General features: G+C 46.7%; 1 protein-coding gene across 1 annotated transcript in view; it reads right to left on the reverse strand.

The window, feature by feature from the left end:
* Window positions 1-24657, reverse strand: part of CSTPP1 (centriolar satellite-associated tubulin polyglutamylase complex regulator 1) — a 95524-nt gene extending 70867 nt beyond the window's left edge. Inside the window, exon 1 of the mRNA XM_072118795.1 lies at window positions 24501-24657. Coding sequence (XP_071974896.1) covers window positions 24501-24543 — 43 coding nt within the window. The 5' untranslated portion in view covers window positions 24544-24657. The remainder of the gene's footprint in view (window positions 1-24500) is intronic.
* Window positions 24658-27017: the final 2360 nt, after the last annotated feature.

Below are 27017 nucleotides of genomic sequence, written 5' to 3' on the forward strand. Positions count from 1 at the left end.
ATAATCTTTCAAAAACAGGCAGCACTCCAATATAATATAATATTTGAAAGATTATATTTGAAGACGCTCTAGCCAGAGGGTCAAGGACTTTGCACCCAACCAGGTTGCTGTGCTGCTCTGAACTTTCCATTTATTTAGATAGATAGATAGATAGATAGATAGATAGATAAATGAAATACACAGGAGGATCGATAGATGCAAATATAGATAATGGATTGAGAAGAATTAGATTGATAGAAAGATACATAGAAAGAAATGAGATGGATGGATAGAGATAGATGAATAGATAAAAATTAAGTAGAAAGATAGAAGAAAAGATCGATAGATATGGGGAAAATAGAAAAAAGGCAGATATGTAACATTAGATCGTTTTATTGCCATTTTTCTGTAGATTTCTATAGATCCTGCTGCAGCAAATCTGCCCAGAAGTTCCATCATCTTATATGTATCGAATTCTACAACATTCCAAAACTATACAAATCAGCCAATACATAATAGTCCTCAGTAAGAAGGTCCTGACCATGTCTGGTAATATCTGCACTCAGCTTTATGTGGAGTATGGCTGGGCGATGCCCTGACCAGGCCGGGGGGCTGCCTGTGTGTGGTCGGGGTCCTGACCACCACCTTCTGTGCACATTTGTTGCTGTGCAGCGGTGGCAGTGAAAGCCCAGAGGATCAGTGGGAGTACTCATAGACAGGAGGAGAAGAGAAGGGGGAGAAGAGAAGGAGTATGAGAAGGAGAAAAGAAGGAGGAGAAGAAAAGGAGAAAAGAAGGAGGAGAAGAAAAGGAGAAAAGAAGGAGGAGAAGGAGTATGAGAAGGAGAAGAGAAGGAGGAGAAGAAAAGGAGAAGAGAAGGAGGAGAAGAAAAGGAGAAGAGAAGGAGGAGAAGAAAAGGAGAAAAGAAGGAGGAGAAGAAGAGAAGGAGGAGAAGAGAAGAGAAGAAGGAGGAGAAGAGAAGAAGGAGGAGAAGAGAAGAAGAAAAGAAGGAGGCGAAGGAGAAGTGGAGAAGAGAAGGGGGGAGAAGAGAAGAAGGAGGAGAAAGAGAAGAGGAGAAGTGGAGAAGGAGAAGTGGAGAAGAGAAGGGGGAGAAGAGAAGAAGGAGGAGAAAGAGAAGAGGAGAGGAGAAGTGGAGAAGGAGAAGGTAGAGAAGAGAAGAGGAGAGGAGAAGTGGTAAGGAAGAGAAAAGAAGAGGAGAATTGGAGAAGGAAGAGAAGAGAAAAGGAGGAGACGAGGAGAGAGAGAAGAAGGAAGAGTGGAGGAGAAGGATGAGAAGAGGATTTTTGTTGCCTTTTCCCTCCGTTTCATGATATTCTGTGTAATTAACTAAAGTCAGTCCTAAATATAGAGCAGCGGAAGATTCCATTCACGTGGCATCGATAGGACCCGCACTGTGCCGGACTATAAGGAATCCATAACATTACATATATACATATATTGGGAACGTTCTCACGGATAATGCTGGACACATCTGTAGCATCTCTAGACTGTCTACTACAATGGGGGAAAAGTAATTAGTCAGCCACTAATTGTGCAAGTTCTCCCAATGATAGAGATGAGAGAGACCTGTAATTACATTATAGATAAAACCTCAACTATGTGACAAAATGTGACAACAAATCCAGAAAATAACATAGTCTGATTTTTAAGAATCATCTTTAACTGCGCCAGACCAGTCCAGCACCAGCCCCACTATAATAAATCCAACATAGGCAGCATTTCGGTGCCCAGTGGGCATGGCCAAGAGGCCCAGTGCTCTTTCTCTTTCCATTTTTTCTAGATGCTGGTACTTCTGGCCCTCTGTTGTGTTCACCAATTCCAGGAGGCAGCACGGTGGCTCAGTGGTTAGCATTACAGCCTTGCAGCGCTGGGCACCCGGTTTCAAGTCCCAGGGTCAACATCTGCAAAGAGCTTGTATGTTCTCTCCGTGTTTGCGTGGGTTTCCTCTGTGTCCTCCGGTTTCCTCCCACACTCCAAAACATACTGGTAGGTTGATTAGATTGCGAGTCCCATTGGGGACAGGGGCCGATTTGGCAAGATCTGTGCAGCGCTACGTAATCTGTGTGCCCTACATAAAGAATTATTAGTAGTAGTAGTAACCTCCCCCCCCCAACCCCCAAGTGCATTTTGGTGCACTATAGGTGTGGCCACAAGATGCGGTGCACACCGTCTTGACAAGTTTCCTAGAAGGTGCCAATAGGAGGTACAAGGTGGAGAATGTGGAAATAGAGGGTGCACCCCCACAGGACACGGAAATTTTTAAAAATTAAAATTTTTCTATATTCAGATCACAGATTTTCTTAAAGGAAATTTACAATGCAAATCCATCCTGATAAACCAGGGACATTACTCATAGATCCAGGCACCGGGACTGTGGTCATCTTCTTATATTTGTTATCCATGGCCTCCTGCCTTCTAAAATCAACATTTAAAATCATGCTAATGAGCCAGAAAGGCTCTGTGCTGCAGCTTCACAAGCTGTTACAGTGTGCAGAAGCACTTGCCACCTCCCTCTGCCTGATGTAATCTGACTGCAGCAGTCTAAGTTTTAGTACACAGTGGGAGGAGGAAGTGCTTCAGCACAGTGTAACAGCCTGTGAAACTGCAGCACAGAGGGGCTCAGGTAACCCCTCCCAGAGCATAATTTTAAAAGTTGATTTTAGAAGGAAGGAGGCCATGGATAATAAATATAAGAAGATTACCACAGTCACAGTGCCTGGATCTATGAGTAACGTCCCTGGTTCATCAGGATGGATTATGATGGTAGATTTCCTTGATGAAAGACATGGTGAGGATGATGCGGGACCCCTAGACTATAGGGCCATATGTATAAGTGCTGCCCTATGGGATGTATATTATATACATCACTGACCTGTTGTATAACAGACAAACTCATAGGGACGAGGACGTAATGGTCCAGCTCTAGGAATGCTTGGCGGTCTCACACAGGCCTCGGGTCCGGATATTTTAGATACCAAACGACCAGCAAATAAATATAAAATCTAAAAGAGGGAATACAAATACAAGCCCTGGAGCGCTGCCGACCCCGTCCATGCCGGACATCAAACCTCACACCTCCATCTCCGATGTCACAGAACTATGTGATACATGTACATAATATCACATGGAAAATGCATCGCACCCCCCTCGCTCACACTTGATGTGATCGCCCCCTTAAGAGGACCGGTCACCTTTCCTGACATGTCTATATATATACTGGTGGCCTTCCCCAACATCTTCAAATATATGAGTCTTGGATTCTTTCTTTTGATTGTTTATAAGTCAGAGTGCTATAAGAGCCTGCGGTCAGCTAGATACTGTGTTGTGGTACGTTCCTGGGTTATTCCTCCTGGAAATTAGTCCATATATTAAGGACTGGGGTTACCGTTCCCCTTGTATACCAGCATGTCCCTACATATTTCTCAAGGGGAGCCTTGAACTCTGAATAGACCAGCAAGCAGTTTTGGTGACCCTAAGACGTCAGTGTGCCCCTCCTCCTAGGAGGACAGGACACCCACTGATCAGCTGTTTAAAGGGAAGGCAGTGGCCTCTTCACTGGTAACCAAGAACAGTGCCATACAAAATAAAGTGGCTGTGCATGGTATTGCAGCTCAGACGGATTTGCTTGTATGAGACTGAGCTACGATGAAAGTAAATGACTATTGTTCTCTCTTATCTGATCGGTGGGGGTCCGAGTGCATGCTTCATCACTTAGAAGGGATAAGACCCCCCCCATTCTCATGCTTTTTGGGTCTGACTGCATATGTGAGGGTCAGACTGCAGCTCCATCAATTGATAAGAATGGGACCCCCATTTCATGATCAGCAGGCGTCTGACTACACACTCAACCTTCTGCTCCATTATACAGAAGCAATTGGACCCCAGTTTTGAATGTTCGTGGGGACTACATACGAAAACCTTCTTCTAAATGAATTACTAGGCACGGGGACCCGATTCTCCTGATCTGTGAGGGTCCGACTGCATGCTCAACCTGCAGCCACATCAACTAGTAGGAATGGGACCCCCATTTCATGATCAGTGGGGGCCGTGCTAGACACTTGACCTTCTGCTTCATCATACAGAAACAATGGGACCCCAGTTTTGAATGTCGGTGGGGGTCTGACTACATACAAAAACCTGCTGCTAAATGAGTTACTAGAAAAGGGACCCCCATTCTCATGATTAGTGGGGGTCAGACTGCATGCTTGACCTGCAGCTCCATCAATTAGTGGGAATGGGACCCCTATTTCATGATCAGTGGGGGTTTGACTGCACACCCGACCTTCTGCTCCAATAATTTGTAAGTATTGGACTCAATTGTCATGATCAGTGGGGGTCTGAGTAGACCCCGATTCTAAACGATTGATGGGGGTCCCAACATTCAATAATATTGTTTTACCTTATTTTGTGAAACAATCCTTAAACCAATAGAGTGGAGTTGTAACTACGCCATACCGTACAGTGTGAATGCCCCCTTAAAGGGATGTTCGATGACTCTCATATCAGTGTCGTTGTGCCTTAAGGTTAGATCACAATTTGCGTGGGTAGATTACCCCCATGTGTCCCCCTGTATCATATTCCTGCCCAGATTACATCTTCTTGCTCGGCCGCCGTGCTTTGTCCGCTTCTTCCCATGTGAAATCCCCTCTTAATATCAATGATCTGATTTCTGACATTAGGAAATGTGTCTCTCCTAGTGACAGCGGCCGCGCTCATCACATGAACATGAGAAGTGCCCCTAGCACGGCTGGGACAATGATCCTCTGTCTCCTTATCGCTTTCAGTTCTATCTCTTGTTATCTGAAGCAGAAGCCGCAGACACAGAGGAGACATTGGGGCTAGCGGAGGACACGGGGGATAAGCCACGGCTGCCTGGACACGCACCTGTTCAGTATCTGAAATAGGAACCCCCTTAAGATAAAAGCCGCCGTCCTACAAACCACCTGAATGCTTCCCCTTCAGTTGCAGGGCGCGTCCTCATGTTCTTCTGATCTACTGATAACCCCCTCGAAGAATACAGGTTATCAGCAACTATTATGGTGGCCACACTGGATGATCAGTCCCAAATACGTGACTGTGAACCTAAGCTGCTGGGACACCACTGGGGTCTAATATCGGTGACTAAACCTATCCACAGGTCACTAATATCAAAACCCCTTTAACATTGACTAAACCCAAATGATTTTAGTGGGGCCAGATGACTATATGATGTGTATGGGGAGATTGGGCATGTAAAGCTCCACATGCCCAATCAATATGTTCTAATAGAGATAAGCCAACAACAGAGGTGTCTGCCAGTGGCGTATAGGGAACCTGTCAGCAGGTATGCAAGACTACAGGCGGTGTTATGTATTGTCCCTGCAGATCTGTGTGATCATACCTTTGTGTACGCAGTGAGTAGCAGCAGAACAATTATATTCTCCAAGTGCACTAGGGCTTGTCCACACACTGCCGTGCTCTGTGCTCTCTGTAGACAGTGTTAGGTATTGTCCCTGGAGATCTGTGTGATCATACCTTTGTGTGCGCAGTTAGTAGCAGCAGAACAATTATATATGGATGAAAGTTCTCCAAGTGCATGAAGCCTTGTCCTCACACTGCTGTTTTCTGTGCTCTCTGTAGCCAGTGTTAGGTATTGTCCCTGGAGATCTGTGTAATAATATCTTTGTGTATCACACTGCTGTTTTCTGTGCTCTCTGTAGACAGTGTTAGGTATTGTCCCTGGAGATCTGTGTAATAATATCTTTGTGTATCACACTGCTGTTTTCTGTGCTCTCTGTAGACAGTGCTAGGTATTGTCCCTGGAGATCTGTGTAATAATATCTTTGTGTATCACACTGCTATGCTCTGTGCTCTCTGTAGACAGTGTTAGGTATTGTCCCTGGTGATCTGTGTAATAATATCTTTGTGTATCACACTGCTGTTTTCTGTGCTCTCTGTAGACAGTGTTAGGTATTGTCCCTGGAGATCTGCGTGATCATACCTTTATGTATGCAGTTAGTTGCAGCAGAACGATTATATATGGATTTATATTCTCCAAATGCACTAAGACTTGCCCACTTTCCAGGCAGTTGTATCAAAGTCCAAGAACAAAAGAACAACACTATCTTTAATAAGTTAAAAAATATTCCATACACAAATGTTTTGTTGTCCTCTATGAGTTTGTAAACTGTCGCCCAGAATCACTGAATCAGATTATCCAGACCGGGCCGGACTCTTCCCTACATTCCAAGGATTAGATTGGGTTTATTTTCACATATAAATATTTACATACTCGTTTATAGGAAACAACAACAGAGACATAAAGGTAAACTCCAACAAGATGTTGTCTGCCTTTCCATGTATCTTAAAGGGAACCTGTAATAAAGAACAAAACAGTCCTATCTGCAGACCACCTGTTATAGAGCAAGAGGAGCTGAGCAAATTGTACATAGTGTCCTATCTGTAGGCCACCTGTTATAGAGCAGGGGGAGCTGAGCAGATTGTACAGTGTCCTATCTGCAGCCAGTATGTTATAGAGCAGCAGGAGCTGAGCAGATTGTACATAGTGTCCTATCTGCAGGCAGCATGTTATAGAGCAGGGGGAGCTGAGCAGATTGTACATAGTGTCCTATCTGCAGGCAGCATGTTATAGAGCAGCAGGAGCTGAGCAGATTGTACATAGTGTCCTATCTGCAGGCAGTATGTTATAGAGCAGCAGGAGCTGAGCAATTGTACACAGTGTCCTATCTGCAGACAGTATGTTATAGAGCAGGAGGAGCTGAGCAGATTGTACATATTGTCCTATCTGCAGGCAGTATGTTATAAAGCAGGAGAAGCTAAGCAGATTGTACATAGTGTCCTATCTGTAGGCCACCTGTTATAGAGCAGGAGGAGCTGAGCAGATTATACATAGTGTCCTATCTGCAGGCAGCATGTTATAGAGCAAGAGGAGCTGAGCAGATTGTACATAGTGTCCTATCTGCAGGCAGCATGTTATAGAGCAGGAGGAACAGATAGTACACAATGTCCTAAGTCCAAGCAGCACATGATAGAGCAGGAGGAGCTGAGTGTTATACACAGTGCCATATTTAGAGGTAGAATGTTCTAGAGCAGGAAGATATGAGAAGACCTTATAGTTGGGGGTGTCGAATAGATTTGATATATGGACCCAGCAGCTTCACATTATGCATCAGGACATAAAACCATCTTCCTGGAGATTGAAGCAATTACTAAGACATCTTCCAATCTTCTCCTTATCCGAATCTGTGAATTGTCTTCATCACTTCCAGAAACTCTTGAATACATTCTCCCAAATTGCTTCATCCGAACCAGCCCCACGCAGGGTCTATGCGATAAAACAATGGCCGCCATAGAAGAATAAGGAGAGAGAGAAACATCATTGGACACCGTGTTCCCAAAGAACTGATACAAGCGGCCATGAAAGGAGCCGGGGCCACTGGAGATTGGGAAAGACTAATTACTGGCCCTTACATCCGCCACAAAAAAGTGTCAGGAGGACCCTCCAGCGTGTCCGTGTCCGGCATGTCTGATGAGGAGCGCGGCGCCCGGCTACTAGCCCCCCTCCTGCTGGGACAGACTCTTTAGGAGTTCATTTTATTTCAGCCTCGGAAGAATGAGGGTCTTTTTTTCTTGCCAAGTACCGAGACGCTCCGTCGCCTCACAATCCCAACTCACGGACCCTTTTCAGTTCTCGCCTAAAAAGCTTTTTAAATGGCGCTGGCGCTGTATCCTCCTGGACTTTACAAGTGTACAAGTCTCGCCCGCCAGCGCTTTGATTCTATGGTGCGTGTTCACATGTGCAGAGCTGGCAGGAAATGGGACCAGCCTGGAGAAGGGCGCGATTAAAAAGGCGACAAAACAATGCGAAAATAAATAGCTGGCCGCCCATGGAAAAGGACGGGATGAGAGACCATGAATGGGAAACAACAACTCACTATGGAAAGTACATAGTGGGTTGTGCCCAGGGGGGTAAATGGGCTTCTGGGGAAGTATGTGCCACTATGTGGGCCCAGGGCATAGACCACCTATAGGTGGAGTAATCAGGACTCTCACTGCCAATCACTGTGTGTGGGCGGATCAATCAGGGCTCTCTTTGTCAATCATTGTGTAAGGGTGGAGTAATTAAGACTTTCACTGTCAGTCACTGTGTGTGGGCGGAGTAATCAGGACTCTCCCTGTCAATCACTGTGTGTGGGCAGAGTAATCAGGACTCTCCCTGTCAATCACTGTGTAAGGGTGGAGTAATCAGGACTATTACTGTCAATCACTATGTGTGGGCGGAGTAATCAGGACTCTCACTGTCAATCACTGTGTAAGGGTGAAGTAATCAGGACTCACTCTCAATCACAATGTGTGGGCGGAGTAATCAAGACTCTCACTGTCAATCACTGTGTGTGGGCAGAGTAATCAGGACTATTACTGTCAATCACTGTGTAAGGGTGGAGTAATCAGGACTATTACTGTCAATCACTGTGTGTGGGCGGAGTAATCAGGACTCTCACTGTCAATCACTGTGTGTGGGCGGAGTAATCAGGACTCTCCACGTCAATCACTGTGTAAGGGTGAAGTAATCAGGACTCTCACTCTCAATCACAATGTGTGGGCGGAGTAATCAGGACTCTCACTGTCAATCACTGTGTGTGGGCGGAGTAATCAGGACTCTCCCTGTCAATCACTGTGTGTGGGCAGAGTAATCAGGACTCTCCCTGTCAATCACTGTGTAAGGGTGGAGTAATCAGGACTATTACTGTCAATCACTATGTGTGGGCGGAGTAATCAGGACTCTCACTGTCAATCACTGTGTAAGGGTGAAGTAATCAGGACTCTCACTCTCAATCACAATGTGTGGGCGGAGTAATCAAGACTCTCACTGTCAATCACTGTGTGTGGGCAGAGTAATCAGGACTATTACTGTCAATCACTGTGTAAGGGTGGAGTAATCAGGACTATTACTGTCAATCACTGTGTGTGGGCGGAGTAATCAGGACTCTCACTATCAATCACTGTGTGTGGGCGGAGTAATCAGGACTCTCCACGTCAATCACTGTGTAAGGGTGAAGTAATCAGGACTCTCACTCTCAATCCCAACGTGTGGGCGGAGTAATCAGGACTCTCACTGTCAATCACTGTGTGTGGGCGGAGTAATCAGGACTCTCCATGTCAATCACTGTGTAAGGGTGAAGTAATCAGGACTCTCACTCTCAATCCCAATGTGTGGGCGGAGTAATCAAGACTCTCACTGTCAATCACTGTGTGTGGGCAGAGTAATTAGGATACTCACTGCCAATCACCGTGTGTGGGCAGAGTTTTTTTTTTTTTTTTGCTTTTTACTCCAAATCCTATAAACTTATATGTCAAAGAACTTGGCTTCTCTCCGTCTATCATATTCCAACAAAATCTACCTAGCCTTAGCATTAACATGTTGGGGATCTCATCTATTATATATAGTGGACTATTCCCTTCCTCCTGATGGCAGATGTTGGTGACCGGAAGGATTGGACAGATGGATTTCAACATGACTGATCCTTTCGTTCTAAGAAGAGATAAGCCGCCTGGACACAAACTGATAAATTCCTACTGACTTATATAGTCAAAGAGTTTACTGTACTGACAGATAACCACTTTGTTTCATGTCCTTACTTCACTGTATCATGTGAGTAACAAGATTAGTCCCGTGCGGCCTCTCAGATCTTCTCAAATGTCCGAAACCGACGCTTTTATGTGTCGTATCTTTTTCTTTCTTCTTAAAGTTCAAATACATCAGATGTAAAAGATACGGAGGACGGGGCACAACAAACCCCCGGAGGGTGTATGGGGCCCTCTATATTTGTTTAGCTTGGTCACCGTGGATGTTTGACATAGAGCCGTCAGTCATGTAGCTGGCGCCCCCCCCCCGCGCCCTGACGTACCTGCCTTGTTTTACCTCTAAACCCAAAGCCCCAGGTGTAGCTTTTAAGATCAGAGAGAACACAAGAGAGAAAGAGAGAGCAAACTCAGGCTCTGCCACTAATGTACATCTGATAGGATCGCCCTGGGGCGGCCCGGAGCCTCCTCAATGTGATTGCAGAAAACGAGTATTGTAGCTTTATCACAATTACCTGTAATCTCCCTGCCAGATAATGGTGTTAACAAGAGCTCACTCCGTACAATAGGACAGCTGGGGACAGGCTCCCAGCGCTGGGGGAGAAGGAGGACGCTTTGAAGAAAAAGAAAAGATTAAAAAGACTTTCAAGAATGAAAATTAAAAAAAATAAAAATAAAAAACTTTTGGCAAACAGAGATTTTTTTTTTCTTCTGTAACGTTCTCGCAAAGTAAACTTTTTACTGGGAGATTTGCAAGCGACGATGACAGGGATTGGGCTAAACTGGCCGTGTTATGATAATAAAGATCTTTAATGATGACAAATGGGGTTTTGGCTCAAAGAGGAAAACTTCAGAGGAGAAGGGGCCTGCCTGCGACATGTTCATGGTGGGAGAACAAAGACGCAGGATGGCGCAGATAAGAGTGTTTAGAGTTACGGGAGGGAGAGAGATGCATCTACTGGATGGAAAATATGGATTTGTCCTGCTTGTGGAGGGGAACGAGGTATAGGAATGTGGGAAGATGTCCTGCTGGGAATTCACTCATATTAAAGGGGTTGGCCACTATTACCAAACTTTACCAGGGTAAGTACAGGATCCTAATAGGGTCACCAGTATAGTACTTACCATGGTAATGTATTATAACCACCAGGACTGGCGGGTCCTTTGACTTCCCGTGTCCTGCTGCCTTCTGGGAGATGGAGGGGCGTGCAGTCATAACCACTTCCATAGCGGTAGATGGAGGGGTGCGCGGATATCCTAGGCACCCCTCTCCAACCACTGATATGGGAGTGGTTATGACTGCACGCCCCTCCATCTACCAAAAGCCAGCAGGACACAGGACGTTGCATGAGATCTCCAGTTACGCTGTCTGCCGGAAACGTGACCCACCATTCTCAGTAGCTTTACACAAACTTCACCGGGCTAAGGATGAGACCCTAATAGGGTCACCCATATAGTAATTACCCTGGTAAAGTTTGTGTAATGGCACCAGGACTGGCGTGTCACGTGACATCCCATGTCCTGCTGCCTTCCAGGGGATGGAGGAGACCGTGCAGTCATAATCACTTCCTCCATCCTCTGAAAGGCAGCAGGACACAGGATATGGCACAAGGTCCCCAATTCCACTGCCAGCTGGTCACATGACCCACTGGTCACAGCGCCCATACACAAGCTTTACAGGAGTAAGTTCAAGACCCTTATAGGGTCATCCATATAGTACTTACCCAGGTGGGTTTGTGTAAAGCTGCTGAGACTGGTGGGTTCCATTACATCCTGTATCCTTGCAGTCTTAACCAATCCAATAGCAGCGGCCGGGGGGGGGGGCGGGTATACGGATGTCCTTTGCATGCCCCTCCAACCTGTTATGATGGCCCCTCCAAGCCAGCTGGTCACGTAACCCCCCCGGTCCTAGCAGCTTTACACAAAACTTACCTGGGCAAGTACTATATGGATGACCCTACTAGTGTATTGTACTTATCCTGGGGTAGTTTCGTAATAATGGTCAACACTTTTAACTTAGGCCTCAAGCACTCAAACATGAAGCCAGATAATACACAGAGGCTGCGGGAACCACAATACATGAGGACATGAGCTAGCCTGTGAAATAACATCTAGAACACGTCCCCAAACTACTTAAGGGGGGTTGTCCAGATCCAAAATATGGATGTGATACACTGGAGTGGTTCCGCCCACGATATTTCATGATAAAATTAACATTCATTCATCTGAATGGCTGATATGTAAATCACTGGCTAACAAAAATCTAAACTAAAATTAACATTGATCTTAATTACAATATTGGATCAGCTTCCATCTGTGCCTGGAGCTATTTTTGGGATTCCAGGCAAATGTGACATCATCAGATCAAGGGACCCCCGGGAGTTTCGGCAAAGCCCCCTAATTAGCGATGTGATATACAACAATGCAGAACAGCTGCGTTACAACTTCTAAGGTTTCACTGAGAAATAATAAATACTAGAAGACAGAAAAAAGGAAGAAGCTGGTGACGTCTTCTCTACCGGGTCGTGGTTTTATTGTTTGATGGGGGGGTCAATCTGATATTGAATATCTATCCTAATGATGGGTATTCAGCCAATTCATTATGGAATACGCCTTTAAAGGTGGGTTCACACGTTTGCTTTGTTCAATGGGGTTTATTCTATGTAAACATCATGTTAACACGATGTTAACAGAATGTAATCATTGGGGCTTATTTACTAAGGGTCTGCCAATGGCACTTTCAACAGGTTATCCAAAGTTTTCAGGATTTGCGCCACTTTAATAGGTATTTAACTGGGGATTGTTTCGCGCGCGATCGCACCATTGTTTTGCACCTGTGCCGTTTGGATTATCCGAGTGATTCGGATTGAGCGCGGGATTTAAGATTCAAATTGTGCCGCTAGATCAAGCACTTACATGCACCAGGAAGAAGAAGGTGAACTCCGGTGGACCTGAGCGGGGAAGCGACACATGCAGGATATCGGGCGCACGATCTTAGTGAATCGCGACAGAGTTCATTCTTGTCGGACAACGCACCTCGGGGATCGCGCCAGGGACGGGCAACTAAATGTGCCTCATTGTGTTTACATTATGTGAACATTGTGCTTATGTAAACACAACGTTAGCGAAATGTAAACACATTGTTAATGCAATGTAAACGTGACGTGTGAATGCTCCCTTAGGCTAGTGCTGCTCATGAGGCTGCTAAGTGTTGGACATTCACTGATCTGCTCCAGATGACCTACTAATAGAGATAAGTGGACCCGATGGTTAGGTTTGGGTCTGGTCACCTGACCTGGACATATTGCCGATAAGTCAATCTGGCAAATTGACGCCACTAGCAACTAGACATGACTATGATTGACCAGGGGGACAGCCGAACACCAAACCCAACCATCAGGTCCGCTCATATCTACCAACTGATATTCATATCCCTGAAACCTCCTTTTAGGTTTAGCTTTTAGCTATTGGGATGATCATGACCCCATGGTCTATAGCCAACTTCAATTGCCGGAAGACATTACAACCCCGATTTATTGATGGCTTTACCAATGGTCTCCCTAAAAGGACTGTACTGTCCCTCCCGCCTCATGCTTCCAGCCACCAAATCTGGGAAGATCCCAAGTATGCAATGCCGATCCAAACCACACGCACAAAGGGAGAAACCTCTTTACCTTGGCCTCATCACAAGAACGATAACGATCTGCAAGGCGTTCCTCAAGTCTCCAGAATCTCACCATAATATGTCTAAAATAATAAATCCCGCAGTAAGCAAACGGCGCACACAACAACAATGCTCCGCGCTTCATACTCTCATACCGCAACGACATCTGAGGGAACTGACGAGCTCACGTTACACATCGGACTGAAAAGAAAGTGAACCCTGGAAAGTATGCAAACATTGACTTTATGATCTGCCTTGTAACTCGTCCTTCACCAAGGATGACAACCTCAAAGGCCTAAGAAATGTGTAAGAAGTTTTCATACAGAAACAGGGGCACAACTATAGGGAGGTAGAACTTATGGTGGGTCTGGAGGCTTCAGAAGGTCCAAAGGCTTCATAAGGTTCTCCACCTCAGGTATGAATAGAAGAAATACCTAAAGGTTGAGGGTCACACTTCCAGGACTTGCCCCTATCTCGAGTCTGCTCGCTTCTTGAATGGAGAGGTGGTTGGTTACTGCTCGCTCTTCCCCTGAAGTCAGTGGTGGAGCAGAAAGTAGCCAAACAGTCTGTCTCGTTTTTTTTTCGGCACAAACCATTGACTTGAATGAAGTCAGTCCTATGACCCCTAATGTGCCACTCACTTATTGATATGTCATAAATACCCAAAATGGAAGTCCCCATCGACCACCACTCGACTCAAGAAGCCTGCACGATGTATTTACATTTCCAAGATCCGCACCTATGAGGAGTGTCTTAAATACCCGACACGGGACATCCCCCTTTAAATCGGTAGAAGCCTCATCCTGGATTTTGTAGGAAGTTTTAGATCTGGATGGAAAAGTCCCTCCTTTTGCCATTATTTTGTCCATAGTGACGTTGCCTCTGCACACAATGAACGGGCGTGGTGGCTCCCTGCCAAGTCCTGACACCGGACATAAATCGACGGAAATGGGTATTGGGAGGGTAAGTATAATGCTCAGTAGTTGTTGTTGGGAAGCATGGTGGCTGAGTGGTTAGCACTAAAGCCTTGCAGGGGCTTTGGGTTCAAGTCCCATCCAAGTCATCATCTGCAAAGAGTTTGTATGTTCTCTCCGTGTTTGCATGGGTTTCCTCTGCGTCCTCCGGTTTCCTCCCACACTCCGAGGGCACGTTCACACGTTGCGCTATTGTCGCGTTCATAACGCGACGCTAGCGCACAGTGGGCGGGGCTCGGGCCGATCGCATATGCGTTTCCCGGGAAACGCATGCGATTGATAACCCGATCGCATGCGTTTCTCTGGAAACGCATATGCGATCGCCCCAAACTCCGCCCCCTGTGCGCTAGCGTCGCGTTTATTTTTATGAGCCCATATGTGGACAAGTAGAAAAACATACTGGGTCTTCCATCTCACCGATTCATGGGTTGTGTCTAGTCTTGCATTTTAGTAGGACTCACATGTAATACTACATACAACCTGTGGATAAAAGGGGCGCTGTCTCTGGCAGAATCATTAATATACCTTTGATAATAGCCATTGTTCTGGACTCCCTATACATACTCATACAAATGTTGCCACTTGGCGGTGGCGAATCGTCAAAGGATGGGCCACGACCCCTGATCTTTATATAGGGGAGCCAAGTAGTTTTCCTGCTTTCTCCGTAATAAATGAGTGGGAAAAACTTTTCCCCAGATCCTGAATGACCTCGCTCTAGGAAACATATGAAATACAAAAACCCAGTGTATCTCCGGCGCTAGTTAAAGGTCAGTTTAAAGGCACAGTACACACAATGCTGGGCTATGTGCCCTGTCGCAGTGACATCATGTATATGGTATTCGCAGGGGCCTCGCAGAGATTATGTATATTCTTTCCAGGCCTCAGCTACCAACAATTTGTCAGTCTAACATCATATGGAGGCGCTGAGCTCAGCTCAAAGGCAATCCATCCCTCCTGCTGTCAATCTCAACTTACCGAAAAATCAGGAGAGGAAACGGTAACCGCAAAGTGATAAAAAATGCATCATACAAGGTATATACAGCGCAGACTACGGGAAATGAGAGCTGAGCTGTGATTGGTTGGACATCTGATCTAGAGGGGTTAAAACACTCACAGAGAAGAGTCAACTGGGCGGCTCCTTATCCGATTCTCTCCACCTATATCTGTGGGATCGCCCTATCAATTAAGAACCAGAGCCACAGCAACAGAATAGGCGATAAGTGTCTGATTACTGGGGGGTCCGACCGCTGGAATCCCCAGCAATCCGGAAAATATGGAACTTATAGGACTTCAGAGACTAGGCTTGCTTCCGCAGACCCCACTGACCCCCAGGTCTATGATGGAACAAAGGGAACAGATATAGCTATCCCCTCCTGCTTTGATCACTATGGGTATGCTTAAAGGGGTATGCCGAATTACTAAAGAAGGAGATGCCCATCCTCCGCCACAGTGAATCTCTTTACTCCCACAGACGTGAAAATAGAGAGCTGCGGATACATTACCACCTCTAACTGCATACAAAGATGAAAGAAATTTTAGGGTATTACAAGAAATCTGTGGAAGGGATATGACTTGATGATCTGTAAAGTTTCCTTGTTTTCCTTAAAACTTAAAAGAGAGCTGTGCATGCGCAGGCACCTCCATGCTCGCTGTGGTTGAGGACCAGTTGCTATTTCAGAGTAATCTGTGGATAGGGTATAACTTGCTTATCTGCGGGGCTCCCTTGAGAACGGCCTTCCTTATGGTCTTTAGAACTGAAGTGAATAGAGAGAGCTGCGCATGCGCTGGCACCTCTCCAATAACTGCAGTCGAGAATCAATAGCCGTTCCAGTTATTTCCTGTAATCAGTGGGTGGGGTATAACCCTTTGATCTGTAGGGTTCCCCTAGTAAATAAGGCATCTTTTGTGGTCCCATAGAAATGACTATAGAGAGCTGCGAATGTGCAGCACCTCTTTTCTCATGGCAGTTGAGGATCAAACGACATTCAGGTTATTTTAAGTCTTCTTTGGACGGGACATAACAGTGATCTGTGACACATGAGTAAGGAATCCCTTGTTTTCCTCAGAACTCCCATAGAAGTTAATAGAGAGAGCTGCGCATGCGCCACCACCTCTTTGCAAAATGCAGTTAAGAATCAAAGGAAATATGGACAGTTCCAAGTCATCCATGGACTGAATATAACTTCATGATTTGTGGGGCTCCCTTAAGAACAGTGTCTGTTGTAGTCCTCGGAACTACCAGAGAAGTGACTAGATAGAGCTGTACATGCGGGACCATCTATTTTCTCAATGCAGTCAAGAATCAAAGGATATTCTGGTTATTTGGTGTCAGAAGAAAATAGGGTATAACTTGATGACTGGTGAGACTTCATTGAGAATGGCGTCACCACAAACAAACAGATGTCCCTTGTAGTCCCCTATAAACAAACCTGCTGGTTGTACATGCGCCTGTCATTGTCTGTTGGACTATTGGACGCGCGAGTGGACTGGAATGGACGCGCGAGTGGACTGGAATGGACGCGCGAGTGGACTGGAATGGACGCGCGAGTGGACTGGAATGGACGCGCGAGTGGACTGGAATGGACGCGCGAGTGGACTGGAATGGACGCGCGAGTGGACTGGAATGGACGCGCGAGTGGACTGGAATGGACGCGCGAGTGGACTGGAATGGACGCGCGAGTGGACTGGAATGGACGCGCGAGTGGACTGGAATGGACGCGCGAGTGGACTGGATTGGACGCGCGAGTGGACTGGAATGGACGCGCGAGTGGACTGGATTGGACGCGCGAGTGGACTGGAATGGACGCGCGAGTGGACTGGAATGGACGCGCGAGTGGACTGGAATGGACGCGCGAGTGGACTGGAATGGACGCGCGAGTGGACTGGAATGGACGCGCGAGTGGACTGGAATGGACGCGCGAGTGGACTGGAATGGACGCGCGAGTGGACTGGAATGGACGCGCGAGTGGACTGGAATGGACGCGCGAGTGGACTGGAATGGACGCGCGAGTGGACTGGAATGGACGCGCGAGTGGACTGGAATGGACGCGCGAGTGGACTGGAATGGACGCGCGAGTGGACTGGAATGGACGCGCGAGTGGACTGGAATGGACGCGCGAGTGGACTGGAATGGACGCGCGAGTGGACTGGAATGGACGCGCGAGTGGACTGGAATGGACGCGCGAGTGGACTGGAATGGACGCGCGAGACGCGCGAGTGGACTGGAATGGACGCGCGAGTGGACTGGAATGGACGCGCGAGTGGACTGGAATGGACGCGCGAGTGGACTGGAATGGACGCGCGAGTGGACTGGAATGGACGCGCGAGTGGACTGGAATGGACGCGCGAGTGGACTGGAATGGACGCGCGAGTGGACTGGAATGGACGCGCGAGTGGACTGGAATGGACGCGCGAGTGGACTGGAATGGACGCGCGAGTGGACTGGAATGGACGCGCGAGTGGACTGGAATGGACGCGCGAGTGGACTGGAATGGACGCGTGAGTGGACTGAATTGGACGCGCGAGTGGACTGAATTGGACGCGCGAGTGGGCTGAATTGGACGCGCGAGTGGGCTGAATTGGACGCGCGAGTGGGCTGAATTGGACGCGCGAGTGGGCTGAATTGGACGCGCGAGTGGGCTTGAATGGACGGGAGTGGACTGAATTGGACGCGCGAGTGGGCTGGAATGGACTGGAATACTGATGGGGTATTCTCACACTGCTGTGCTCTTAGCTCTCAGCACTGGAGTGGGCTGGAATGGACGCGCGAGTGGGCTGGAATGGACGCGCGAGTGGGCTGGAATGGACGCGCGAGTGGGCTGGAATGGACGCGCGAGTGGGCTGGAATGGACGCGCGAGTGGACTGGAATGGACGCGCGAGTGGACTGGAATGGACGCGCGAGTGGACTGGAATGGACGCGCGAGTGGACTGGAATGGACGCGCGAGTGGACTGAATTGGACGCGCGAGTGGACTGGAATGGACGCGCGAGTGGGCTGGAATGGACGGGAGTGGACTGAATTGGACGGGAGTGGGCTGGAATGGACTGGAATACTGATGGGGTATTCTCACACTGCTGTGCTCTTAGCTCTCAGCACTGGAGTGGGCTGGAATGGACGGGTGTTTTAGGCCTGCATAGTCTTTCTTTGTTCCATTTAGTTTAGTCAATGAGCCGCTCACTCTCAGACTCCATGGGGCTTATTTACTAAGGGCTCCGTGGCCGCACTTTCGTCATGTTTCCCGAAGTTTTCCGTTTTGCGCTGAATTCCGCCGAGATTTTGGCGCACGCAATCGGATTTTGGCACATCGGCGCCGGCTTTCACGCGACAGAAATCGGAAGAATCGCAAGATCAAGCACTTACATGCACCGAGAAGAAAAAGGTGAACTCCGGCGGACCTCGGTGCAGCAGCGACACCTGGTGGATATCGGGCACACGACCTTAGTGAATCCTGGCAGAACCCGAATCCTCGCCGGAGAATGCGCCGGGAAAACCGGGTAAGTAAATGAGCCCCCATATGTTGGCATTGAGTACTAACAAATAGTACATTTTAAAGGAAACCTACCACCACGGATCTACCTATTAAGGTAGATTGGGTGGTAGATTCCTCTATTGTGAGGATAATCCTCACGTCCCCTGTATCTTTTTATAACTTTTACTGCCCTAATATGAAAATTTTCTAAAGAGGCTACTGGGATGTGGAGTAGCCGGAGCTGAGGCTACACGACGCGGCTATTATATATTCGGCTCGCAGCTACGAGGAGCTGTGTGCCCTTGTCTGAGAAGCCAGAGTTCTGCGCATGCGCAGTAGCTCCAGCTTCTGAGCAGTGACCGTGCAGCCGTGGGCCTGCGTTCTGCACATGCGCAGGATTCGGACTCTCTGCATGCCGAAGATATGCCGGTAGGAGGATCAAAGAGGCTACTGGGGTGTGGAGTAGCCGCTTCGTGTAGCCTCAGCTCCAGCTACTCCACGCCCCAGTAGCCTCTTTACAAAATTGGCATATTAGGGCAATAAAAGTTATAAAAAGATACAGTGGACGTGAGGATTATCCTCACATACAATAGAGACACTTACCACCCGATCTACCTTAATAGGTAGATCCGTGGTGGTAGGTTTCCTTTAACATTTCCAAATGCCGGATCTCATCTACCTTTTTGTGCATGATGTGTGGACACATAGCGTAGTCTATTACATCATTCTGCATTAGATTTCTCTTCTTTTGTCCTTAATTGAAGCCACAGGGACCAATTTTTTCAGTTGCCGCCCCTATAACCCCCCACACGACTCACACAATGCATCCGGCACTGCACCAGGAGACCCCGGGCCGTCACAGGTTTCCATCTATATCACAATATTTACTGAACAAATCTGCACCACGCGGGTCCCTCCTGCCGGGTTTGTTAGAATTAGGTTCCTCGCTATGACCCCCCCCCCCCCCCCTTTCCTCTATGACTCACTTTGGTGGAGCTTAAAACCCACATAATTGAGCGGAGATAATCAGGGAAAACAATCTAAATCCTGCATGAGGATCCTGGGCTATAAACATCCGATGATTGTGGATTCCCACTGCACCCCGGATCACCCAGTCCCTAAAAACAAACCTTCATCTTATTATTGTGATGCTAAAGAAAGATACTGACAAAATTGGACCAAATAAAGCAAAACAGTGAAAATGGCTTATTGTAGCTTCAGGGGCATGCCCTCACAGCCCAGCATTGTTAGGATACACCACCAGTACTCCAGGCTCACTAGTTCAGTGCCTAAAGCTAACATCACAGCAGTGTGAGGACACGCCACCAATGCTCTAGGCTCACTAGTTTAGTGCTGAGAGCACAGCAGTGTGAGGACACACCCCCTGTGCACCAGGCTCACTAGTTTAGTGCTGAGAGCACAGCAGTGTGAGGACACGCCCCCAATGCTCTAGGCTCACTAGTTTAGTGCTGAGAGCACAGCAGTGTGAGGACACACCCGTTGTGCACCAGGTTCACTAGTTTAGTGCTGAGAGCACAGCAGTGCGATGATACACCCCTAGTGCACCAGGCTAACAGATTTAGTGGTGAGAGCACAGCAGTGTGAGGACACGCCACCAGTACTCCAGCTCACTAGTTCAGTGCTGAGTACTAAGAGCACAGCAGTGTGAGGACACCCCATCAGTGCTCTAGGCTCACGTGTTTAGTGCTGAGAGCTAAAACAACATCAGTGTAAGGACACACCAACAGTGCTCCAGACTCAGTAGTTCAATGCTGAGAGCAAAGAGAACAGCAGTGTGAGGATACACCACCAGTGCTCCAGACTCAGTAGTTCAATGCTGAGAGCAAAGAGAACAGCAGTGTGAGGATACACCACCAGTGCTCCAGACTCACTAGTTCAGTTCTGAGAGCTAAGAGAACAGCAACATGAGCACAGCAGTGTGAGGACACACCCAAGACTCTGCCTATGTTTCAGTCTCCTGTCTCCTGTACACATAAAGCAAAATTACAAATATCAGGCATCCTGGGACTTCATATTTCAATGTTATGGAGTGTGAGAAATCCAGGACAATCTAGTTCTACACTTCCCATCCATTCCTACACACAATGTATATATATATATACATATCACAGTAGAGTGTGGAGGTCGGTCTTGTCTACTTATCCACCACTGCCGGACTCTCCTGGCCTGGGGTGGGACTACAGTGTATTGCGCAGGGTAACATCTTACTACATGTTCTCTATCACGCTAAATGGATTTCACACCAACTCCCTTAATAATATTATTAGCTGCTATTACGATAATAGTCTCAGAACCGGAGGCGGTTCTCATTTGGTGGTTGGTTGGATTGTGATTATTCTTAAAGACCCAACGTGTCCCGTCTTGCCATAAGCTACAAGTATTAATGAAAAACACAAGTAGAAATACAGGTGAATGTATGAAAAAGGGAGACCGTTCCTATATTATTTACAAGAAGTCAGTACTATCTGTAGCTACATCATAGACAGTAAGAGACCAGGGGCCAGTACTATCGGTAGCTACATCATAGACAGGAAGAGACCAGGGGACAGTACAATCTGTAGCTACATCATAGACAGTAAGTGACCAGGGGCCAGTACTATCGGTAGCTACATCATAGACAGTAAGAGACCAGGGGCCAGTACTATCTGTAGCTACATCATAGACAGTAAGAGACCAGGGGCCAGTACTATCGGTAGCTACATCATAGACAGTAAGAGACCAGGGGCCAGTACTATCGGTAGCTACATCATAGACAGGAAGAGACCAGGGGCCAGTACAATCTGTAGCTACACCATACACAGGCAGAGACAATGAGCCAGTATTATCTGTAGCTACATCATAGACAGCCAGAGACAAGGAACCAGTACAATCCTTAAGCTACATCATAGACAGCCAGAGACAAGGAACCAGTACAATCCTTAAGCTACATCATAGACATGCAGAGACAAGTAACTAGTACAATCTTTAGCTACATCATAGACAGGCAGAGACAAGTAACTAGTACTATCTGTAGCTACATCATAGACAGCCAGAGACAAGGAACCAGTTCTATCTGTAGCTACATCATAGAGAGGCAGAGACAAGGAACCAGTACAATCCTTAAGCTACATCATAGAGAGGCAGAGACAAGTAACTAGTACAATCTTTAGCTACATCATAGACAGGCAGAGACAAGTAACTAGTACTATCTGTAGCTACATCATAGACAGGCAGAGGCAAGGAACCAGTACTATCTGTAGCTACATCATAGAGAGGCAGAGACAAGGAACCAGTACTATCTGTAGCTACATCATAGAGAGGCAGAGACAAGGAACCAGTACAATCTGTAGCTACATTTTAGACAGTCAAAGACAAGGAACCAGTACTATCTGTAGCTACATCATAGAGAGGCAGAGACAAGGAACCAGTACAATCTGTAGCTACATTTTAGACAGTCAAAGACAAGGAACCAGTACTATCTGTAGCTACATCATAGAGAGGCAGAGACAAGGAACCAGTACAATCTTTAGCTACATCATAGACAGGCAGAGACAAGTAACTAGTATTATCTGTAGCTACATCTTGGACAGGCAGAGACAAGTAACTAGTATTATCTGTAGCTACATCATAGACAGCTAGAGACAAGGAACCAGTACAATTCTTAAGCTACATCATAGACATGCAGAGACAAGTAACTAGTACAATCTTTAGCTACATCATAGACAGGCAGAGACAAGTAACTAGTACTATCTGTAGCTACATCATAGACAGGCAGAGGCAAGGAACCAGTACTATCTGTAGCTACATCATAGAGAGGCAGAGACAAGGAACCAGTACAATCTGTAGCTACATTTTAGACAGTCAAAGACAAGGAACCAGTACTATCTGTAGCTACATCATAGAGAGGCAGAGACAAGGAACCAGTACAATCTGTAGCTACATTTTAGACAGTCAAAGACAAGGAACCAGTACTATCTGTAGCTACATCATAGAGAGGCAGAGACAAGGAACCAGTACAATCTTTAGCTACATCATAGACAGGCAGAGACAAGTAACTAGTATTATCTGTAGCTACATCTTGGACAGGCAGAGACAAGTAACTAGTATTATCTGTAGCTACATCTTGGACAGGCAGAGACAAGTAACTAGTATTATCTGTAGCTACATCATAGACAGCTAGAGACAAGGAACCAGTACAATTCTTAAGCTACATCATAGACATGCAGAGACAAGTAACTAGTACAATCTTTAGCTACATCATAGACAGGCAGAGACAAGTAACTAGTACTATCTGTAGCTACATCATAGACAGGCAGAGGCAAGGAACCAGTACTATCTGTAGCTACATCATAGAGAGGCAGAGACAAGGAACCAGTACAATCTGTAGCTACATTTTAGACAGTCAAAGACAAGGAACCAGTACTATCTGTAGCTACATCATAGACAGGCAGAGGCAAAGAACCAGTACAATCTGTAGCTACATCATAGACAGGCAGAGACAAGGAACCAGTACAATCTGTAGCTGCATCATTTACAGGAAGAGACAAGGAGGAGGTTGTATCAGTAGCTGTACCTTTTAAAGGAAGAGACGAGGAGGCGGTAGTAGCTTTAGCTACAACATTTACAGGAAAAAAGATGAGACAATGAGGCATTTCATTTCAGATAGCACTAAATTTACCCACATGATTTAGAGGGAGACACAGCAAAGCAGTACTATCTGTATCTATATCATTAACATGGAAATATAGGGATGCAATATATATACCTACATCATCATTTACCACTACCTCTACTACCTCTACCTACAGCATTGCCAGTAAAGACAAGGAGGGAGTACTATGTGTACATACATTATTTACCAGTAAAGATAGGGAAGCAGTACTACATCTACCTACATGATTTACTAGTAGAGACAGGGAGACAGTAGTATCTCTACCTACATGATTTACCAGTAGAGACAGGGAGACAGTAGTATCTCTACCTACATGATTTACCAGTAGAGACAGGGAGGCAGTACTACATCTACCTACATGATTTACCAGTAGAGACAAGGAGGCAGTACTACATCTACCTACATGAATTACCAGTATAGACAGGGAGACAGTAGTATCTCTACCTACATGATTTACCAGTAGAGACAGGGAGACAGTAGTATCTCTACCTACATGATTTACCAGTAGAGACAAGGAGGCAGTACTACATCTACCTACATGATTTACCAGTAGAGACAGGGAGACAGTAGTATCTCTACCTACATGATTTACCAGTAGAGACAAGGAGGCAGTACTACATCTACCTACATGATTTACCAGTAGAGACAGGGAGACAGTAGTATCTCTACCTACATGATTTACCAGTAGAGACAAGGAGGCAGTACTACATCTACCTACATGATTTACCAGTTTAGACAGGGAGACAGTAGTACCTCTACCTACATGATTTACCAGTAGAGACAAGGAGGCAGTACTACATCTACCTACATGATTTACTGGTAGAGACAGGTAGACAGTACTACCTCTGGCTACATCTTTACTAGTAGAGACAGAGAGACAATTCTGCACAAACCTCATATACATAGAGAGACAGGGAATGAGTACTGTCTGTGCCAATATCATTTACTGGTTCACAGTGAGGCAGGAATATCTGTGCCTTTAATGTAGGAGAATGCACCATATTAACATCAGCATATAATATCATACACTGCGGTCCCTTCATTTACATGGAACCCTAGCCCGGAATTATTTCCAGGTTGCACACTATTGTCCTGTATGACAGAGCAGTAAGAAATTGTATACACACAGGGCTCTCCTCACCCAGATAGTCGGGGCCAGGCTGTGACAGGCGCTCCGGGCTCATCCTCCTGATCCCGGGTTTCTCTTCTTTACGTCATTGATCAAAAAGCGCAGGTTCCGGGCCGGTCACTAGGCCGCGTCTCCGGTTACTATAGTAACGGTCAGATCCCGTGCAGCTCTAATACTCTCCGGAGGGAAACCTCCACTCTTCTCTCGCGTTCCTATACAATTGTGTTCCGCCACAAGGCGATGTCAGGAGCCACCAAGACATCAGCTCCAGAGCGGGACATTACATTTAGTAATTTGGCCTTGTTTGGGCAATCAAGGAGTTAATGGAGGCAGATGAGCGGTCGTGGGTCCTGGTAGCTAGAGGACCATGAGCCCTGGTGGCTGAAAGACCATGACTCCTGGTAGCTTAAGGACCATGACTCCTGGTAGCTAGAGGACCAAGAGCCCTGGTGGCTGAAAGACCATGACTCCTGGTGGATGAAGGACCATGACTCCTGGTAGCTAGAGGACCAAGAGCCCTGGTGGCTGAAGGACCATGACTCCTGATAGCTAGAGAACTATGAGCCGTGGTGGCTGAAGGGCCATGACTTCTGGTAGCTAGAGAAGCATGAGTTTTGGTTGCTGAAGGACAATGATTCCTGGTAGCTAGAGGACCATGAGCCCTGGTGGCTGAAGGGCCATGACTCCTGATAGCTTAAGGGCCATAAGTCCTGGTAGCTGAAGGACCATGACTCCTGGTGGCTGAAGGACCATGACTCCTGGTAGCTAGTGAACTATGAGCCCTGGTGGATGAAGGACCATGACTCCTGGTAGCTAGAAGACCATGAGTCCTGGTGGCTGAAGGACCATGACTTCTGGTAGCTAGAGAAGCATGAGTTTTGGTCGCTGAAGGACAATGATTCCTAGTAGCTAGAGGACCATAAGCCCTGGTGGTTGAAGGACCTTGACTCCTGGTAGCTAGAGGACCATGAGCCCTTGTGGCTGAAGGACCATGACTCCTGGTAGCTAGATGACCATAAGCCATGGTGTCTGAATGACCATGCCTCCTGGTAGCTAAAGGTCCACGAGCCCTGGTGGCTGAAGGACCATGACCCCTGGTAGCTAGAATACCATGAACCCTAGTGTCTAGCAAGTTATGAGTCCTGGTAGATGGTGGATCATGGGCCCTGGTGGCAGAAATACCATGAGCCCTGGAGGCTGGTCAATCATGAATCTTGGTGACTGCAGGGTCGTGATCCCCGACTCCTGGAGGATCATGAGACCTACTAACTAGCAGATCTGGGAATTGGGTGGTCATGACCCCTGTTGGCTGGTGATTTATGAATCTTGGTGGTTGGAGGGTCATGCAGATTCATGAGCCCTGGTAGATGGTGCATCATGAGCCTTGGCGACAGAAATACCATGAGCCCTGGAAGCTGGTGGATCATGAGCTCTGGTGGCTAGAGTGTCATGATTCCTTGTGACAGGCAGATCTTGCGTCCTGGTGTTTGCAAGGTCATGAACCCTGGTGGATCATGAATCTTGATGGGTGAAGGGTTGTGATCCCTGATTTCTGGAGGGCCATGAAACCCGTTGACTAATGACCCTGTGATTGATGGACTGGGAGCCCTAGGGAGGGCAGATCATGAATTTTGGTGGCTGGAGGGTTGTGAGCGCTAGTGGCCGATGAACCATGTGTCCTGTCACATAATAACCACGGGTGGTTGTAAAGTCATGAACCCTTTTGTACCTGTCTATGTAGCTGTACCTTATGTGCGGGCGCTTTAAAAGAAACCACATTTATGTTTGTTGTGTATTTAATTTATTTTATTTTTATGATTTTTTTTTTACATAAATGTGTTCATCTTTACCATCCTCCTAGTCACAGAAAGGTCCTGGGAGGCGGATTTATCTGTGACAACTGGAATGTCTCCGCCAGCTGTTTTGACACGTTCTGTCTGGCGGTCTCCGTGTCACCTATGAGGCAGAGGTGTCTAGCACAATTTATGGAGGCAGCCTGCTGTCAGCCGATTTACCTGACCCCTATGGGCTGGATATCAGTACAAGGCAGCAATCTGTCTCAATGGAGTTTCTGTACCTGACACAAGCTGGAGCAGTGGTCAGAACGCAGCGATCAGCGAAATATAGGTATAAAATCTATTATTACTACAAGAAATAGTAAAAATACAGTAATCCAGAAACTAAAAATATAGTCCTAGCTGAATGTCCTCCTTGAAAATATAAAAACTCCAACGCTTGAGCAGGGCTGATTCTTTTACCGTACACCATGTGGATGTCTGCAGCTTAATTCATTCATTGAAAAATTTGAAAACAGATTTTGCCAATATGAGAACCATTGCGAAAACCGTCAAGTGTACAGTGCATTACCTTATCATGGGACAGCATGAGATAGATGTCCTGATTGTTCCATAAATGTGAATGGATAGTGACCTTGCATAAGCACCAGTTCTTCTTTCCTATAGACCAGTCATAGGTCCCTATTTTATGTATACAGGGGGCCAACAGTCATAATAATCAGTTAAGTCACAC

Source organism: Engystomops pustulosus, chromosome 7 (genome assembly GCF_040894005.1).
Source record: "Engystomops pustulosus chromosome 7, aEngPut4.maternal, whole genome shotgun sequence".
NCBI lineage: Eukaryota > Metazoa > Chordata > Amphibia > Anura > Leptodactylidae > Engystomops > Engystomops pustulosus.